Raw genomic sequence first — 19,405 nt, 5'->3', positions numbered from 1 at the left:
GTTGGTGTGTCCACATCCCACCTGGGAAGGATCCCGAGCCATCTGTCCCTTGTGCTTGTGGCTCAGACAAATCAATTCTGCATTCCCAAATGTGCACAACATGCTGGGAGAATTCGTTTATTGGAAGCACTGGGGGGGGGTGGGGTAGGAAAAACAGCTGTGCTGATCTCGGGGTCTGGGGATGGACTGGGCATCAGAGTTAGGGAAGGGGGCCCAACACCACAAACTTTTGAGTAATAGCACCGTGATCAGACAGAGGGAAGGCCCGCCCCCTCCGGTTGGGCTGCTCTGGGGTAAGGGGTGCCTGCGTCCCCCTCCCCACCACGTGCGCTCCCCATGACTGCTTGGGCCCCTCAGCGCCGGCAGCGCAGCAGCCGGGGCGAGGCGGGGCGGTAGCAGTGGTACCCCTCCAGCGTGGCGGGGAGCAGCAGCAGGCCGCTCAGGGGGTCTCTCCGGCAGCGCCCCATGGCCTCCTTGTAGCTTATGCGCTCCTTGGAGATGGGGTCTGTCAAATCCTTCTCGTAGCTGGCCTCCTCCCGCAGGAGCTGGGCCAGCTCTTCGCTGATCATTCCGGAGAGCACGGCCTGGGGGACAGGGATGCGGCCGGTCCTCTTGGGGTCGATGAGCCCCCCGGTCAGGTGCTGCGCCTGCAGGTGCGGGAGCACGCTCTCCTGCGGCATCCAGCCCTTCTGGATGGCCTCACCCACCGACAGCCTCTTCTTGGTGACGGGATCCTCGATGCCGGTGAAGGCCTTCTGGGCGTTGAGCAGCCTCTGCGTCGAGGAGTTCTCGATCAGCCCTCTCTCCATAGCCTTGTGCACGGAGTAGCGCTCCCGGCTGAGGAGGTCCACGATGCCCCCGGTGGCCGCCTGGGCCTCCAGCAGCTTCTGCCCGGTGATGGGGTCCAGCATGTTCTTGGCCACGGCCGTCTTGATGGTGCATTTGTTGTCTGTGGTTGTGTCATAGATGCCGGCGATGGGGAAGCTGTCATCAGCGAGCCCAAGAGAGACGCTGGGAGTGAAGAAGCTGGGGCTCTGGGGGGCGGGGGAGGCAAGCGGGGACTTGGAGATGATGGAGCCAATGGAGAGTGAGGAGCTGGGTTTAGTCTCCCCAGCCACGAGCAGCGCAAACTCGGAGATGGGGAGGTGGCCGTCCTTGTAGAGATGGAACTCCTCCTTGGAGATGCGCCGGCAGCGCAGGGCGGCCTCGATGGAGTACTGCTTCCCGCTCTTGCGGTCCAGGAGCACGGACTCCTCGCCACAGGGGCCCGAGGTGGTGACCTCCTCCCAGTCGCACTCAAGCTCCTGGAGCTGGAGGTACTGGCCTCGGTCGATGACGCCCCTCTTGTAGGCCTCATACGGGGACATGTCCTTGCCGGTGTCAGGTTCGAGGATGGAGATCTTGGTGGAAAGGTTGGTCTCTCGCGTCTGGGTCTCCTGGTGGAGCTCCTCCCTGCTCACCTTGGCGTGGAGGTCCCGGAGCGTCCTCTCCTTCTCGTAGATCTGGTCCTTCTCGCACAGGATGGCCGCCTCGAGCTGCGAGAGCTCCTGGCCCCGCTGGGCCGCCTTCTGGCGCTCGCTCTCGGTCTTCTGGTTCAGCAGCTCTGCCTCCTCCTGCAGCTGCAGCACTTTCTGCTGCTTCTGTCTCTCCAGCTCCCGCAGCTCCTGCCGCAGCTGCCGGCGCTCCTGGTCCGCCTGGTCCCGGGCCTTGTGGAGCTCAGCCTCCTCCCGGGCCCAGGTCAGACCCAGCGCCTCCGCCCGGTCCAGCCGCTCCCGGAGGTGCCGCACGTCCTCCTCCCGGCTCTGGCGGGCGGCGCGCTCCCTGTTGAGCGCCTCCCAAGCCCGGGACCGCTCGCCCTCCAGCACCCGGTCCTTCTCCACCCTGATCACCTCCTTGTAGATGGTCTTCTCTTGCGACTTGGTGGTCTGGAGGACGTCGATCTGGACCTGCAGGTTCTTGCACTCCCGGTGCAGCTCTGTTACCTGCGTCTTCTCCTGGTCCAGGTCCTGCCGCAGGGCCTCCGTGGACTTCTCCAGAGCTGGGTCCTTCTCCAGCTTGACCACCTCCTCCATGATGATCTTCTCTTGCACCACGGGAGGCCGCTTCTCGAGCTCCTGGATCCTGAGGGTCAGCTGCCGCAGCTCCCTCTCGGCGGCCAGCTTCTTGCTCCGGTCCTCGCGGAAGCTGAGCAGGCTCTCCCGCTCCTGCACGGCCGCCCGCAGCTGCTGCACCTCGCGCTCCAGCTGCCGCCGCCGGCCCGCCTCCTCGTCCAGGCTGCGGCTCAGCCGGCTGTGGTCCTCGCGGAGCTTGGGGTCCTTCTGGGTGACCACCACCTCCTGCACCACCACCTTCTCCTCGGGCCGCCTCCTTTCCAGCAGCAGGTACCTGTTCTGCAGCTCGTGGACGGCGTCCTCGGCGGCCCGCCGCTTCTGGGCGGCTTCTCGCACCTCCTGGCGCAGCCGCTCGGCCTCCTTCTCCAGGACCGGGTCCTTCTCGTGGCGCACCACCTCCTTGTTCACCGTCTTGGTCTCCACCTTGGACCGCTCCCGCCGCCACTCGTCGCGCTCCCCCTGCAGCCGGATGAGCTGCTCCCGGGCCCGCCCGCTGCCGTTGACGAGCTCGTTGAGCTGGGCCTTCAGGCGGTCGATCTCCCGCAGCACCTCGGGGCTGCGCTCGTGCTTCACCACCTCCCGCGTCACCTCCTTGTACTCCACCGTGGGCTTCCGGGCCCGGAGCGCGGCCAGGTCGGGCAGCAGCCCCTCCACCTCCTGCTCGGCGCGGCTCCTCCTGCCCGCCGTCTCCTGCAGCTGCGCCCGGAGCCGCGCCATCTCCCGCTGCGTCTCGGGGGCCACCTGGAAGGTCTCGTGCACGCGCTCCTGGAGCCGCACCTTGGGCTTCTGCTTCTCCAACGCGCCGCACTTGGCGCGCAGGTCCTCCAGCTCCCGCGCCAGCGCCGCGTCCCTGCTCCTGGCCTCCTCCAGGAGGCCCCTCAGCCTGGACGCCTCTTCCAGGAGGCCCGGGTCCTGCTCCACCGTCTTCACCTCCTTCACGATCACCTTGGGCTCCACGGCGCCGATGGCGCGCTCTAGCTCCCTAATGCGAGCCTGCAGCTGGGCGGCCGCCTCGGCCGCCGCCTTCCTCCGCCCCGCGTCCTCCTCCACCTGCCGCCTCAGGGCCTGGGCTGCCTTGAGCATTTCCAGGTCCTTCTCCACCTTGACCACTTCCTTCACCACGACCTTCTCCTTCACATTCGGCGCCTTCTGCTCCAGGGCCAGCAGCTCCTTCTTCAGCGCCTCTAGCTGGGCCGAGACGGCGGCGTTCTCCCCGCGCAGGTGCTGGATCTCGCCGCTGAGCTGGGCCGCCTGGCTCTCCAGACCGGGGTCCCTCTCGATCTGGGTGACCTCCTTGGTCAGCAGGTGAGGCTGCATGGCCCTCCTCTTGCTCTCCAGCTGGACGACCTTCTGGGCCGCGGCCTCCAGGTCTGCCTGCAGGCTGGCCCGCTTCTTGCCTTCGTCCTCCAGCTGGGACCGCGCCCTGGACAGACTGCTCTCCAGCTGGGGGTCCCGGTAGAACTCCACCACCTCCTTCTCTTCCAGCCTCTCCACGGGCCGCTGTGTCCTCAGCTGCAGCAGCTGGTCCCTCTGCTCCTGCAGCTGCTGCTGCACCTGGGCCACCCGCTTCCTCTCCTCCTCCAGCTGTGACTTCAGGGCCTCTGACTCCCTCCCTGCTGGGGCTGGGCCCGCAGACCCCTGCTGTGCGCCATGGGTCACCTGGATATCCTCACTGAGCTCCTTCTGCAGAGTGAGAGGAAGAAGGGAAGATGGAGGGGGGGCGGGGGGGCAGGGGGGAGGATGAGCCCCATTTCCACCAGCCCCACCCCACTCTGAGATCAGAGACCCCTCCCTGCTTCCGGAGACTTCCCGTAGTTCCCAGGGACTGGAGCTGCAGACCAGAGGTGTTTGGATGCAGGACTGAGAGGACCCTTTGGGCCCATGACGTTAGGATACAAGGCGGTGTCTGGGCAGAGTTTGCACTAGAACGTGCGAACAGGACAGGTCTCCTTTCCAAACATTCTCCCCTCTCCTTCCATCTAGGCTCCCGGACATGGGCCCACGCTCCTCTGGGTAGGAAAAAGCTGGCAAGTCCTTCAGCCAGACTTGGAGAGTCACAGAGGGCTTCTGTCTCCTGGTCCCCCAGGCATAGAGACCTAGCTGGCCGCTGTGGCCAGTTCTACCTAAGGCTGAAGATGGGGGGATTTTCTCCTGTCCCCACCAGTGGACTGCCCAGTGGTGAAGCTGTGACCGCCCTGAATGACCTCTCCAGGGCCTGACTCTGCGCTGGATACCAGCTTCTGGGACGATGGGAGGAGGTGGGGAGCTGCTACCCCTGTCCCCGCCCCCCACATCAGCCACTCAGACCCTGGGGCTGCGGGCTGCGGGGCTAGGAGGAAAGGAAGAGGAGGCTGGGTCAGCGAGCAGCCCAGGCTGCCTGGTAAGGAGACACAGGGGCTGCTGTCGCCATACCTTCTCCAGCATCTTTCTGGCAAACTCCAGCTGGCGCAGCTGCTGCTGGTGGGCCGCCGCGAGCTCCGTGTAGGCCTTTGTCAGGCTATTCTCCTAGAGAGGCCAAAGGAAGGTCAGAGGAGGGCAGGATCCGCTCCAGCCCTAGCAGCTCTGCCCGGCACTGCAGAGCTGGTGCCGGGGAGGGGACACCAAGCCCCACCGGCCTGTCCCATCTCACCTGCGCCCGGATGCTCTCCTGCAGCGGAGCCACGCGGGCTCTCTTGGGAGCTGACCCTGCCTCGGTGGTCTCCAGGGAGCAGCGGTAGGTGTCTGCCTGCAACTCATAGTCCTGAGCAGGGAGGGAAGGACGACAGGCTCACTGGGGGTGGTAGAGCAGGGGACTGGCAGAAGGAGGGAGGGGAGAGGAAGGAATGTGCTCACCTGCAGAGCTGCCTGCAGGTCCTGGGAGAGGCGGGACACCATGGCCCTGTCCTGCTCTCGGCCCTGGATCTCCTGTTGCAGCCTCTGCCAGGGAGGAAGTGACAGTCAGGGAGGTCATCAAACAGCACTCACCCAGTCTCCCCTGCAGGGGCCTTGGGTGCCGCCAGCGCCCCACAGGGGCAGGAGGTCGCCTGGGAAACTGCCTTTCCAGGCATGATCCTCTCCAGGAATTCTTCCTTCCGCTTTGGCAGAGTCCCTTCCTTCCACCTAGTGCCCCTCCGACTCAGGTTCTAGAAGGCGGAGGTTCTCACCCAGCGCTGTGCCTCACAGCCACCTAGAGAGCCCGTTAAAACAGAGACGCAAGGCCCCGTCCCAACCCCAGAGTCTCTGGGCAGATCTGGCTGGGCCCCAAGAATGTGCATGTCTAAGTGTCTCGGTGATGCTGGTGCTGTGGGTCCAGGGACCACCCTCTGAGAACCCCTGCTCTGTCCCACTTGTTCTTCAGCCTTCTAATCAGCAGGCAGCTCTAAGAATGTCCCAAGCCGCCCTCCTGACATCACCCCTCACTGTCATCCTCCTGCAGCCCCAGGCCCTTGCCCTCCAGACCTCTCGTCCTGCCCCCACGTGTCCTGCTGCGGGCTCTCTCTCCTCCAGAGCACTCAGCAGCCTCATGGCCTGTGGTGCACTGGCCTTCCCCGGCCCACTGGGCTGCTCGCCATCCGGTCGGACCCGCAGCCTCTGGTTCATGGCCAGTACATAGCCGGGGACTGGCGAGGATGGGGAAAGGGACGCGGTAGGAGTTGGAACCCCCAGGAGCATAGAGCTCGCTGCCCACCTCAGACCAGATGGACACGGCCTTGCCAGGCAGAGCATTTAGAGTGGGGGTGGGGGGTTGGTGGTCACCCCAAGGGTCTGTGGTCTGAGCTCTGAGGCCTCTTAGAACACTGGCCACTAGGGGGCCACGTGCCCCCCCAGGTGGCCCCCCAGGCAGCCCCAGCTCCTCACCTTTTGTGCCTGCAGCTTGTAGGCGATCTGGCTGGGCCCCTCGCCGGGCCGCACCTGGGCGCGGGGCAGGTGCTCCAGCCAGAAGCTCAGGTTGTCCCTGCAGTTCTTGAACTGCTGGTAGGTGAGGCCGATATCCTGCAGCATCTTCTCCCTGCGGGAGGAGGAGGCCCGGAGCAGAGGTGAGCGCTGCCCTGTGCGGACATGTGAGGGGCGCACGGAGGGGGCTGGGGGGCGCCTCCTGCCCGGGATGAGTCAGAAGGGCCGAGTGACCCACTGGACTGATCCCCTCACTCTGGGCCTGCATCAGAGCTGGGCGTTCAGGGACGGACCAGACCGTCTCAGGCAGGGAGGTGGGTGGGCTTACCCTGGGAGACTGTTACTACCCCGTTTCAGAGTCGAGGGAACCAGCCTCAGAGAGGTGAAGTCACCAGTCCGAGGTCACACAGCTCAGGGGCAGCAGCCGCTGTACGCTGTGGGGCGTGCCCCGAGCCCCGATGGCCCAGCCACTCACCGCAGGTCCAGCTGGTCCCCCACAGCGTGGTAGCGGTCGGTGAGGGCCCTCGCCTGGCGCTGTTGGCGAGGCAGGTCTTGGCAGAACTCATGGAAGTTGTTCCGCAGGGCGCCGCACGCGTGCTCAGTGGCCTTCAGCTCCCGGTGCAGCCCCAGCACGCAGGCCTGCTGTTCCAGCAGCTCCCTCCGCAGGCGCTGGGAGAGGAGGGGACACGATGCCATGTACCCTCGGGGTTCCACGAGTTGCCATGTGACCTCACGGCCCATGAATGCTTGGTGAGGCGGTGGCCCGTTCCCCCCGGGAGGCCACCCGGCCCCTCACCTGCAGCTCGCTGACCCTGTCCTGCAGGGCGCCCGGGCCGGCGGGGATGGGGGCCTCCTTCGCCACGGTGGTCTCGAAGCCTCGGATGACCCTGTCCGCATCCTGGATCTGGCGCTCCAGCCCCAGGGCAGCTCTGGCTCTGTCTCCCGGGGGCCCAAGGTCAGGTGCTTCCTCAGCCGCACCCTGCAGGGCCACCCAGCTGTCCCCTTCCCCAGTCCCCAGAGCACTCACTTCTCCCCGTAGAGGTTGCAAAGAACCTGCACATCGTTGTACTTGTTCTTGACACTGTTGAGGGCCACGGGCAGGTTCAGGGCAGAGGGGCCCATGGGCTGGGCAGACAGAAACGCCTCACACTCCCGCTGGGCTGCCTCCTTCTCCGCTCCCAGGCCCTGCAGCCGCTGGGCTGTGTCCTGGGGCAGGGAGGGACAGGGTCGGTCTCCTTCCTGCTGGGTCAACCCGACCCTGCCCACCAGGCCTCAGAGTGTGGTGGGGGAGAGCCTGGGCGCAGGCCCCAGACCCGGGGACAGTCCTGGCCCCAAGAGTCCCCATGTGGATGACTGCGGGCCAGTTAGCCTGGCCGAGCCCATCTCCTCATCTGAAGAATGATGGGAGGAAGCAGCGTGACCCCGTGTTGCTGTGCGCTGCACAGAACGTCACTGTCCTGCGCCATCGCCCCAGGTCAGACAACAAAGCCTGAGCTCTATCCACATCGGGTTATTCTGTCCCTCGTCGTCCGCTCATCCACTCTGAAAGCCATCGGTGTCGGCTCTGCTGAGCCATGACTGGGAAATTTAGGAACCAAACCCAAACCAAACCACCCGTTAGGAAGGACGGAACCCAAACTGCACCCCCTCCCCCAGGAGTGGGGAGGGACGGAGAAGGAGTTCTTGCTGATGGCGTTCACACGCGGCTGCCTGGCCAGGGAGGCGCCCCCAGCTGCCTCCAGGAGAAATCCCCCTGAAGACACCCGGGCTTCCTTGCCACTCTCAGACCGTCCCCAGAACGCCTCTCCAGTGTGGGCTACAGGGCCTTTACTCTGGGCCCTGCCACTCTGGAACCTTCCAGGTCTTAGTGCACCTCATTCAGATGAGCTGGGTATTATTGTGTGTCTTTGGTGACAAGGAGACCAAGGCCCAGAGAGGTTAAGTGACTTGCCAACATCACAGAGCTGGTCGGTGAAGGAGCCGGGACTGGAGCCCTGGACTGTCCACTCCCTTCTTTGCCCTGGGTGCCTGCGGCTGCTCTCACACTTGCTTCCTCCTTAGTTCGCACACCCCCAGCACGGGACTGCTTCTCCTCCCCGCCGTCCTCGCTCACCCACCCACCTTGTGGCTTTGGATGCGGCCCTCCAGGTCCTGCAGGGGTGTCTCGCGGCTCAGCGGGGCTCGGGCCCAGGCCAGCACCTGCTTCTCTATCTGCTTCAGGTCTCCATCTAGCCGGGTCATCTGCGTCAGGAGCTTCTGGGCCTTTGGGTCTGCTGGGGCTGAGCCAGTGGGAGCTGGGGGCATAGGGAGCCGTGAGGGTCCGAGGCCCATCTGCCTAAGGAGCAGCTCTCCCCTGGGTGCCCCCAGAGCGTCCTGTGGGGGGTAGGAAGGGAGAGGGACAGAAGGCAGGGCCTAACCAGGGGAGGGACAATGCTAGGGGCTTGCCGACCCAAGAGTTGGACTCCCCTAGCAGGAGTCCCTAATCTAGGATGACTGCCTGCCCATCGCAACCCCCCCACAGTGGCCAACAAACCCCCCAAGTCCCCGGCCAGCCCTCAGTACCCTGCTGGCCGGTCTGAAGGGGCTGCGTAGCGCTGGCCGCCAGGTGGCTCTGGACTGTGTCCAGTCTCTGCTTCAGGGCCTGCAGCTCCGAGGCCAACCTAGAACAAGGAAGAGATCAGAGAAGGATGTATCTCCTCTCTCTCTGAGCCCCCCACCCCACCCCAGGAGTCACAGGTCCAGGAGGAGGCCAGGCAAGGGCCTCAAACAGCACAGGAGCTGGTCTGGGCCCACAGCCTGCCTCCTGCCCGACGAGCCCCAGGGAGACCCACCTGGAGGCTCTGGTCACGGCTTCAGGGTCCGGAGCCGGGATGCAGAAGCAGGCGGCTGGGGCACGTTTGGTCTCCCCACCTGGGCCCTGAACGACCCAGGTGTGCTGGTCAGTGTTGTCCATCAGCAAATACCGCTCACCCCGCAGCAGCTGCACCTGGGGGACAGGTGGGGAGGAGCTCGTGGAGGTTCAGTGCCGGGAATGGGGAAGGAATGAAAGCCAAGATGGGGTAGGGGTGGGGACAGGCCAGAGACCGGGCAGGGCTGGGGAATGGTGGGGCTGGGGGCCCAGGGGAGGGGGTGGGACTGGAGGAGGCGGGGCTGGGGCGGGGCAGGCCGAGCACGTACTTCTCCTGAGTCCCAGTCGCAGATGCTGTCCACATGCAGGGGCTGCTGGGGCGGGTTCCTGCGCTGCGGCAGAGGTGCCACCTGCTGGCTCCGCCGCTGCAGGTCCTTAATGGTCTTCTCTGCGACAGCCAGCTGCTTCTTCTCTGCCTGCGGGATCCCAGGCTGCCCTTGAGGCCCGCCCGGTGCCACCCCTCCCAGAGCCAGGAGTCTGGTCTTCACAGAGACAGGGTCTCCAAGTCCGACAGGTCAAAGAAGCCCCTCCAGTGGGCCCAGGATTCCAGAATCTGCTGGCTGGGGTGGAGGGGCTGCCTAGCATCACTCAGGCCTCTAGAGTGGGGGCAGGGGGTGGCTCAGAGCTCTCCTGGGGGGGTCCCTGTCACATTACAGGTGAGGAAACAGGTCCAGAGCAGGGACGGGCTTGCTGGTAACAAAGCAACCCCCTCTTGCTGGAGCAGACCCCCTTTTCCTGCCCTCCAGGATGGGCTCAGGGCAGAACTAAGCCCCTGGGAAGGATGAGGCCCAGACCCAGGGGCCAGCCCCAATCCCTGGAGTGGAATGCAGGTGGCCCGGGGCGGGGGGGGGGGGGGGGGGTGCGTTCTCACCTCCAGCTGCTGCAGCAGCTCTGTGGTGGCACCAGGGGGCGCTCCAGGGGCTGGGCTGTACTGGGTGTCCAGGCTGGAGTTCACCTTTTCCAGGGTTTGGCTGACCGAGTCGGCCTCTTCCTGGAACTGAGGTCCTGGACAGTCAGGGGCAGCCCACTGCCCACCGACCCTGCAAGCCAGCTAAACGCAAATTGTCCCTGGCCCCGGAACTGTCGGCTTTCCAGGCCGTGGGGCCTTTTCCACTGGATTTTGGGCTCCCTGAACTTGATTTAGTGTTATAAAACACCTTGGCTTCTGTCCTTCCTGCCCAGGGGGAGGTGAGCGTCTCCTGCTCACTCCAGCACCTGCAGTGGTCCTGGCTGGGGCCGGGGGTGGGTGCTGGGATGCCGGGGCTGGAGTGGGAGCCGGGAGCACGGTCTGAAGCCAGGATCACCCATCTGAAGCCGGGATCACCCATCTGAAGCCGGGATCACCCATTCCGCAGCTGGGTGATGCGGCAGAACTCCTGTCCGTGGGCGTGATAACGGTATGGTGGTTATGTAGGAAAATATTTTTTTAAAAGGAAGAAAAAGGGGTGCCTGGGTGGCTCGGTCGTTAAGCGTCTGCCTTTGGCTCAGGTCATGATCCCAGGGTCGACTTGCTCAGCAGGGAGCCTGCTTCTCACACTCCTACTCCCCCTGTTGTGTTCCCTCTTTCACTGTGTCTCTCTCTGTCAAATAATAAATAAAATCTTTTTTAAAAAAGGGGGGGTGCCTGGGTGGCTCAGTGGGTTAAAGTGTCTGCTTTCAGCTCAGGTCATGATCCCAGGGTCCTGGGATCCAGCCCACATCGGGCTCTCTGCTCAGCAGGGAGCCTGCTTCCTCCTCTCTCTCTCTGCCTGCCTCTCTGTCTGCTTGTGATCTCCGTCTGTCAAATAAATAAAGAAAATCTTAAAAAAAAAAGGGGGGGGACTCTTTGGCTTTTGTCCCTCTCCAAGTATATGTAACATTTTAGGTGGAAATTACCAAAAATAAATAAATAAATAAAATAAGTCCCTGTTGTGCATTCTGTGAATGTTTCTCAACCCCCTTTTCACGATCATCCCTTCTATGGAGAATTGTGGGACGTCTTTTCCTTATTAATCTCGCTATAAAATTGTAACCCTAGTAGATATGCCGTGTATCTGTCAGGGATGTGCATTGGTGACGTATGCTTAAAAAGAGGAAGTTGTTTTCTCCCCCCTTAAGAACCAACCCTTCCTGGGAGCCAGATGACCGTGTGGCGTTCTCCAGGCCCCTCTGTGCCCAGCCCGGGGCCCTGCGGCCGCCTGCCACAGCCTCCCCTGCCAGGCCTCGTGCCCCCGCCCGCAGGCTCACCCGGCGGTAGGCTTCCACGTGCTGCAGCTGGCTCTCCTGACAGATGCACAGATTCAGAAAGTTCTGCCACTCCATCTTCAGGGCCTCCTGGTGGGTCTGCGGACAGCGGCACCGAGCCCTCGGACCACGCCCGCCCTGATCCGCGCCCCCCTCCTCTGCCCAGACCCTGGCCGCGTCTCCCTCTCTCCCCAGCCTCCCTGGGAAGCCCCAACCCCAGCCCCACCGACGGAGGGGGCCGCGGTCCCTGGGACAGTGGGCGGGATCTGGCCCCCGCACCTGGATGGGCCCCACAGCCGGGTGGCCCAGCTCCACCATGCGCTCTCCGTCGTCCTCCAGCCGGTTCACGCTCTGCTCCTGGCTCAGCAGCTCGTGCTGCTTGAAGTGCTGGGTGGGCGGGGACAGTCGGGAGCATGGGTGAGGAGGGGACAGGTGGAGGAAGCCCCTGTGTCCACCCCCCCCCGCCCCCGCCCCCCAGCCCCACTCTCCCCCACCCACCTCGTACTCCCGCCGCACGCCCTCAGGGTCCGCCAGGAGGTCGCTCCAGTCCTGCTGCAGGATGCTCTGCTGCTGCTGGGCCAGGGCGCTCAGCTGGCGCGTGCAGGCCTGCAGGTGCGTGTACAGGCTGCCCAGGCTCTGCCCGCGCCACGAGGCCGCCTTCTGTGCTCGGGAGGGCGGGGAGGGGACGGGGTAGCGAGGGACGCCGTCAGCCTGAGCCCAGAGATGCTGGGCCCCCAAGGGTGCATGCAGGTGGGTCTGCCCCACTCCCAGCCCTTCCCCTGCTCACCAGGAGGTCCCGGTATTGGCTCCTGATGGTAGCTGCGTCCTGCCTCGGCCAGTGGGGGGGTGGGGGGGGCACAAAGCAGGCTCGGTGAGAAGCAGGGCGCGGGGGAGAGGGCAGCCCACACACCCTGCGCTCACCTCGCCCCAGCCCGCGTCCCTTGCCCCAGAGGGCCTGCTGGGCCACACCGGCTCTGATGGGGCACGTGGGGGGAGGGCTGCAGAGCCAGGTGGGGCTGGACGTCACGCACCGGCCCAATGAGGTTCCGGAGCTGCTGCCCATAGGCCTCGATCTCCTTCTGCAGGATGTTGTGCTCGGCGATCTGCTGCTCCAGCTCCGCCATGCCCGGCCCGTACCGGCCCTCGCAGACCTGCTTCTGCAGGAGAGCCGACCGCTCAGCTCAGCCAGCCGGCTAGGCCTACGCTCGTCCTCCCTGTGTCCCCGTGAGGAGGACTGGAATCGGTCGTTTGGGCAGAGGGTGGACAGGCCAGCTGAGCGGCCTCGTGGAACGGCAACCCGCTCGCCCAGGCTGAGGCCTGAGCATCTTTGTGACTACGGCCCCTGTCTCCCGCGGGTCCCCAGGACGCAGCACTCAGCCTCTGTAACACTTTCCTACTCTTCCCTGCCTTCTGCCCTCCCTGGCCTCGGCACCTCCTGCCTGGAAAGCTCTCACTAGCTCTGGGACCCTGTGACACCCTCCTCTGCCCATGCCCTCCCCACTGTCCCTTCATTGTCATCATGGCACCCCTTCTGTTTTGACATCAAAGCACAGTTCCTCACCCGACATCCAGGGTACCCATGACCTGGCTTCGCCCGCCTGCCCAGAAAACCCCGTTTCCCGCCACACCCCAGGCTGGAGCCTCTGTTTCTTCCTCTGGAATGTCCTCTCCTCACCATTTCACCTGAAGCCTAATTCAGCCCTCCCACCTCTCTGAGACCTCTTCATATGCCCCCTCCTCCAGGAAGCCTCCCCTGCCTACACTGTGCACTGCACAGGTGCAAGTGCCCCCACAGGCCCCTTGACGACACACAGCCCGGTTCTGCTGTCTGATGGTGCCAGGTGTGACTTTGAGCTCCTGGAGGTGTCTCCGACGTGGGGGACAGTGCTGACCTGTTTCTGCTCCAGCACGCGTGCCCAGTCCACCCTGGGCCCCACGTCGGGCGGCAGCACTATCTTCTCGTACAGGGCACGGTACTCGGCACACTCCTGGGTCACCCGCTCATGTAGCTGTTTGATGCTGGCAAGGAAGGATCCAGCAGGTCAGGGCCGGGCCTGGGGCTGCCCCGGAACCCCAGTGCCTCCATGCTAGAGCCCCGGCCCCAGCTGCGCCCACTCACTCCTTCTCGATCTCCTCGGCCTGCGGGTGCTTGAGGCGCCGGGCCTTGTCCACATCCAGGAAGAGGTCCTTCAGCAGCACCTCGGCCTCCTTCAGGCTGCGGCCCACCTCCTGCCGGTGCTGCAGGGCCTGGCTCTGCTCACTGTGCAGCCGGTCCTGTAGGCGGGGGACCACAGCCCGCCTGAGCCCCGCCCTGAGCTCCCCAGGCTGCACCGCCGACCTTGGTGCCCGCGCTGGCAGAGGGCCAAGCCCAGGGCACCTGTGGGGCGGTGCAGGGACACGGGGAGACCCAAGCCCCACCCCCAAACCCCTCTGAGCCTCCGAGTTGGGAGTCCAACAGAAAAGAAGAGCTGAGGCCTCTCTCCCACCAGGTCTGGGGAACGAGCAGGGAAGGATGAGCGTTATCTGTCCCCCTTTAGCTGCCCCCAGTGGGCTCTCAGGGGCTTTAGTGGGCCTCCCACGCCCCCACGCCCCACCGCTTGCCCCTGAGGCCTTACCTGCTGCAGTCTCTTCTGGGTCTCCAGGATGTCCCTCTCCACCTGGTCGGCATTGGCCTGCATGCGGGAGATGAGCAAGGCCAGCTCCTGGGTGGCAGCCCTGGGGTGCCGGTGGGGGAGGACAGAGCCAGCGTGGTTGGGAAAGACCCCTCTGTCCCACCTGTGCGGGGTCTCCTGTCTCCCTCTGCCCTGTCCTGCCCTCCAGCTGGTGTTACTGCCTAGGTGGGAGGCGTCTAGGACCTGGGGTGCTCTGGTCTCTCTCTGTAGGGGACTCTGTGAGACACCCGGCCCTGAAGGCGGGGGAGCACTGTCCTCACGTGAGGGTTCAGAAAGTGGGGGTCTCTGGTGTATCTGGCACCATGCAGCGGGCCAACATCACAGTCCTGGCAGCGAGTTCCCAACCCCGCCCGGCTCCCTGCCACTTCCTTGGGAGTGAATCATGGCTCAGCCACTAATACCCGAGACAGCACGGCTGGGCTTCTGGGAGGGGCAGTTGGACTGGCTGTCTCCCCCACCATCCTCCTCCCACCCCAGGCCTGTCTCCCCCTCACCACCCTGGGCTTTGCTTACGGCCAGGCTAACAACCGTTTGGAGGGGCTGCACAGCACCGGGGCAGGGGGGAGACTGAGAGATGGGGTACCCTGACCATGCCCAGATTTGAGGATTAAGCCCCAGATTAGGACCTGAATTGCTCGAAGTCACACAGCAAGGAGCAGGGTATGAGCCTGATCTGACTCTCTAGGGTCCTTTCTAGGCAGCACCTGCTGTGTGCCTGAGCTCCCTCTCTGGGGCCTAGGCACCCACAGACCTAATAAAAGTAGAGTGGTCCAAGGCTCATAAGCATAGCACCCTATGAGGTTACAGTCCTGGGGAAGGGGAAGGCTTCCCTGAGCTGGGCCTTGAACTTGGGGTCAAAGGATGAGCCCACCCCAGCCCCGCAGACTCACCGCCCACCCTGGCCCAGGCTGAGGGGCAGTGCCAGTAAAGACCCAGTTTGAAAGAACTCTGTGGCCAAACAGCCTGGGTTTGCTCATTCTCTAGCACTACTGCTGTGTGGCCTTGGGCAAGTTACTTAAACTCTCTGTGCCCAAGGTTCCTCACTTGTAAAGTGGGGCTTTGACTGCATCGCAGCGCTACTGCGAGTGTTTGGAGAATGAACCCATCGGAGGCATCCAGGGCACAGCCTGCCTGGAGTGGGCGTCCACACGCACTGGGTTTATCCCCATGGAATGCAGGCACCATGAAGGCAAGGAGCTGTCGGTTCTCTGTAAGGTGGCATCCTCAGTGCCTAGAACAGTCCTGGCACACAGTAGGTGCTCAATAAATATGTGTTCAACCAGAGGGTTGCACACCAGGGAAGCAGTGAGCTGTTTGAGGGGCTGCAGCCAGAGCCGGCCAGGCTGCGTGGACAAACTTGCCAGCTGTCCCCAGCTAGGAGTCTACCTGGGGACAGGGAGCTGCAGGTCCTGACCCCTGGGCAACCTGTCCTCAGGCCAGGCCTCCTGGGAAGGCTGCCCCCACTGGGAGGAGCACACTCCACCCTGGGCAGGGCTGAGGAGCGCCAGGGAGGACTGGTCACTCCAGTGAGAGTCTTAACTGCTGTCTTTCCTGTCTGCCCAGAAGCCCAGCCTCCGTGTCATCGCCCCGATCCGATCCCTATCAAGGTAATGAGCCTTTCATCTCCGCTCCCATCTGCCACCTCCACCCTGCGGAGGCCAGCGAGAGGCAAGAACGGGAGGGAAGCAGCCAAGTTGTCTGCGGACCATGAGGCTGCCGAGGGCCAGGCTGGGTCCAGCGGGGAGCTGGGGGAGCAGGGGGAGGCTCTGAGGATGTCCTGGCCTGCGGGCCCTCCCCTTTCCCAGTATCACCCTCTCCTCATACCACGCGGTACAAGAATCACCCCAACACTGTAACAAAACTCACGGCCGGAGGGGAGAGCCTTCTGACAAAAGCTGCAGCTTGGGCTCTGCAGCACAGGCTCGCCTCCCCGCACTAGCCACCCCCCCCCACCTCCCTGCACCAGGCCCCCCCCGCCCCGTCTCCCTGCACCAGCCACCCCCTGCCCCCGTCTCCCTGCACTAGCCGCCCCCCTCCCCGCCCCATCTCCCCGCCCCAGTCCTCCCCCGCCTCCCCGCCTCCACCTCTTGGCCTCAGTCCTTCTGCCCACCCCGGGGCCCAGGTTCCAAGGGTCAGCCCAGCCCAAGCGGAGCCTCGAGGTCCAGAGTCACAGACAGGGAGCCAAGCACCCCGGTCTCCCAGCCCCCTGGCCCCACCCCATCCAGTGTGCCTCCTGCAGAGCACCCGTACCCACGGCCCTCAGGCTCCCTGGACAGTGTGTGAGCCCCCCTCCTGCCAGGGCTGGAACTCCGTCCGGGCTTGGGAGACCTTCCACCCCACCACCACCCCCAGACTTTTGGCCTCGGGACACTAAATGCCAGCACTGGGCTGGTCCTGAATTCCGGGCTGCCATCTCCAGGAGGCTAGAGCACCTGGGCCTGGCACCACCCCCGCCCCAGTCCGCTGCCCCAGCCCTGCTCACCGGCTGTGCTTGCTGGGGGAGCCCTTGGGAGAGCCCTTGGCCGGGGAACCCTTAGGGGACCCCTTCCCCTGGGAGCCTTTGCTCAGACCCTTGAACATGGTCGTAAAGGCAGGTGCCGGCTCAGGCGGGGCTCGGCTGGTGCAGGCAGGTGGCGGTGGCAGGCGTGTGTCCTCCCCGGCTGCTTAGCTGGGCTCTGGTGAGGTGGGGCGGTCAGGCCCAGGGAAGGCAGTTTCTGGGAGGCCCCTCCCCGAGGTGAGGCTGCGAGTGAGCGCGGGCCAGGCCGCCACGCATGCACCCCACACTGCCCACCCTCGGCTGCTCCTGCACGACCAGTTTGGGAGGAAAGGGCACAGCCCAGAGGGCGGGCCGCCCGAGCCTGCCCGACTCCCAGAGAAGGTTTGGACTTGTTACACCCACACACCCAGAGGGAACCCGCGATCACACCCAGACGGGGAAACAGCCGGCCCGGGAGGGACAGGGCTGCAGACAGGCAGGTGCTCACACATGCTCGGGGACGGAGGCCCGGCCTCAGAGCTCGGGCTGGGGGTTAGTAAGCACCTGCGGGCACACAGGGCACCCAGCTCTCAGGCTATCGGGCACGTCCCCACCCACAGCTCTCACCCCAACCCCGCCCGGGCCGTCTGGCCTCGGCTCTGCGCCCTCCACCACCGCTGTGGGGCAGCTGGGGGCATTTAGCCCGGACAACCGGCACAAGGTCCTTTTTTTTTTTTTTTTTTTTTTAATTTATTTGACAGAGATCACAAGTAGGCAGAGAGGCAGGCAGAGAGAGAGGAGGAAGCAGGCTCCCTGCTGAGCAGAGATTCCCGATGTGGGACTAAATCCCATGACCCCGAAACCATGACCCAAGCTGAAGGCAGCGGCTTAACCCACTGAGCCACCCAGGCGCCCACAGGGTCCATTTTTAAAAGTGGGCACCACGCAGTCGACTCGCAGACAACCCTGCAGTCCCACTGCCTGAGCTTCCTGCCTGGCTCAGGGTCACCCTGTCTGTGGCTCTGGGATCCCCCGAAGAGTCTCAGACCAGCTCCCGAGGGGCTGGGATGCCCCCCGTGCCCCTCACCCTAGGACCCCCAGCATCAGCTTCCAGGTGCTGCTGAGCCTGGGGTTTGGTTGAGCCCCCTGGGAACCCACCGTACTTGGGTCTTCTCCCTACCTCTCCTCACTTGGTCCCCCAGAAGTGGCTCCAGGTGGCTCTTCTGGAGTCAGATGGGGCGGTGGACAGAGGTGCCAGTTTACTGGTCTCTTCCCGCAGAGCCACTCCCCGGAACCATTACAGCGCTGGTGGAGGGTGGGCAGGACAAGTAGCAAAGGGGAGGTAAGCCGTTGTGCTGGCTTTGGAGCCCGGGGATAACCTGGCAGGCCCAGCTGAGGGCAGAAAACAGAGACGAAGTAGGGATGGATCCCTCCGATTAAGAGGGCAGGGGGAGAACCGAGACTGGCCAGATGTCCCAGCGGGACGAAGGGGCTGGAGTCCTTTTTGCCTGAGTCTCATGGACACGCCACTGAACCTGGTCCTGGAGAGGGGACCCAGGAGTCACCCTTCCTGGCGGGGGAAAGGCTGGGGGTGCAGCGGGAGAGGGGAGGGCACCAGGGGCCCTTGACAGTAGCAACAGGGAAGCTGAGTGTCTGAAGCTTCTGAAGTTCAGGGTTGCGCGCTGGAGACAGAGATGGAAGACCAGGCCCAGAGGCCGCGCAGCCCCTGCCCGGCCCTTCCTCCACGTTACTGCTGGGTGACAATTTTCTTTGAACCATTACTTGCAGGTGTGCAATCAACTGTCCTCAGAAAGAGGCCACTGCTTCAACTACTGAGGGAGCCAGGAATCAGCCCTGAATAGGCCGACGACCTCTCGTCTCTGACCACAGAGCTCACGTCCTTATTTTTGAGATTAGATGAGAGGTGGCAACGCCCAGGAGAGCCAAGACAGGAGGCGGGAGGCTGCAGCCCTGAGCCCACGGTCCTGCCTCCCCGAGAACTCGGGGCCCCTTCCCGGGAGGTGCTGGTCACTGGCGGAAGGGGGCCCAGAGGGAAAAGATGTTAAGACTCCAGCGCCGGGAGCAAAAGCAGCGGGGGGAGCCTCCCCCAGCTCCCAAAGCTGAGCAGGGGAGAGGGATGGAGACCGGGGGCTGCCACGGCAGGAGGCAAAAGGCAGCCAGGCTGAGATCTGAAACGGTTGAGCTTTGTCTCCAATGTCTCCGGTCTGCAGAAGCTCTCCTGGAAATAAATGAGCACCACGGGAGGCTCTCACACACTCGAGATTAAGGCTAACTGATTCACTGCAAGAAAAACAAGAGTTGAATTCCTGGCGTGACTGTCTAACACCGAATCCAATCAGCCGCCAGCTCCCCAGACGGGCTGACATGCCGCCGGCAGGAACGGCCTGGTCTTGGAGACACTCCTGTCATGGCAGGACGCTGACCCCCCCAAGACCAAAGCTCGGGAGGGACAAAGAAAGAAAAGATGTCGGGCTTTAAATGTGTGAGAAAGACAACGGTCATTTCGAAGGCTGGGACGGGACAGAGCCTCAGTGGAGACCTGAACAGCTTCACGCGGCAGCCGCAAGGCCTCGGCCACCGGATTTCAAAGACTCGGTGTGAAAGAAGATGTAAAATATCTCATCAATCATTTTTTATCTTCGGGGCGCCTGGGTGGCTCAGTGGGTTAAGCCGCTGTCTTCGGCTCAGGTCATGATCGCAGGGTCCTGGGATTGAGCCCCGCGTCGGGCTCTCTGCTCGGCCAGGAGCCTGCTTCCTTCTCTCTCTCTCTGCCTGCCTCTCTGCCTGCTTGTGATCTCTCTCTGTCAAATAAATAAATAAAATCTTTAAAAAAAATAATAATTTCTTATCTTGATTAAAGCCACAGTATTTTGGATACACTGTGTTAAATGAAACGTACTTCTAAAAATCAGTTTCATCTGTTGCTTTTTACTTTTTTTAAACGTGGCTACCAGGAAACTTAAAATTACACACGTGGCTTGCATTTGTGGCTCACATTAAGTGAACGTGCAGTTCAAAATCTCTGGGTAACTTCTGACTCCCCTCAAATTTAACTCTAACAGCCTGGTGTTGACCAGAAGCCTCACCAGCAACAGAAATGGTCAATCAAATACATCTTCTG

The 19,405-nt window shown here is 63.5% G+C and overlaps 1 protein-coding gene across 1 annotated transcript; it reads right to left on the bottom strand.

Annotated features, from left to right (window-relative positions):
* Window positions 1-101: 101 nt before the first annotated feature.
* Window positions 102-16,706, bottom strand: EVPL (envoplakin). The gene is made up of 22 exons (XM_044247393.1): window positions 16,270-16,706; window positions 13,731-13,830; window positions 13,235-13,389; window positions 13,008-13,134; window positions 12,147-12,272; window positions 11,903-11,941; window positions 11,614-11,775; window positions 11,395-11,502; window positions 11,119-11,214; window positions 9,764-9,889; window positions 9,162-9,308; window positions 8,816-8,970; window positions 8,547-8,644; window positions 8,106-8,278; window positions 7,012-7,190; window positions 6,781-6,919; window positions 6,460-6,653; window positions 5,949-6,099; window positions 4,944-5,027; window positions 4,741-4,851; window positions 4,524-4,616; window positions 102-3,794 (listed from the first exon to the last, which is right to left on the bottom strand). Exons 1-22 carry the CDS (start codon window positions 16,365-16,367, stop codon window positions 354-356), a joined length of 6,102 nt encoding a protein of 2,033 aa, XP_044103328.1. The 5' UTR covers window positions 16,368-16,706; the 3' UTR covers window positions 102-353.
* Between the last annotated feature and the right edge of the window lie 2,699 nt (window positions 16,707-19,405).

Source organism: Neovison vison, chromosome 5, assembly GCF_020171115.1.
Source record: "Neovison vison isolate M4711 chromosome 5, ASM_NN_V1, whole genome shotgun sequence".
Taxonomy (NCBI): domain Eukaryota; kingdom Metazoa; phylum Chordata; class Mammalia; order Carnivora; family Mustelidae; genus Neogale; species Neogale vison.
Note: the sequence above shows the minus strand (reverse complement) of the source record. Positions and strands in the feature narration are given on the sequence as shown.

Bases quoted from the DNA above. Each gene is read 5' to 3' on its own strand.
- EVPL (XM_044247393.1), bottom strand. From the start codon at position 16,367: ATGTTCAAGGGTCTGAGCAAAGGCTCCCAGGGGAAGGGGTCCCCTAAG. The intron at 6,920-7,011 runs GTGAGTGCTCTG...CCCGGGAGACAG, and splicing joins TGCAACCTCTACGGGGAGAA to AGCCAGAGCTGCCCTGGGGC. The intron at 5,028-5,948 runs GTGAGGAGCTGG...CCTCCCTGGCAG, and splicing joins ACAAGCTGCAGGCACAAAAG to AGGCTGCAACAGGAGATCCA.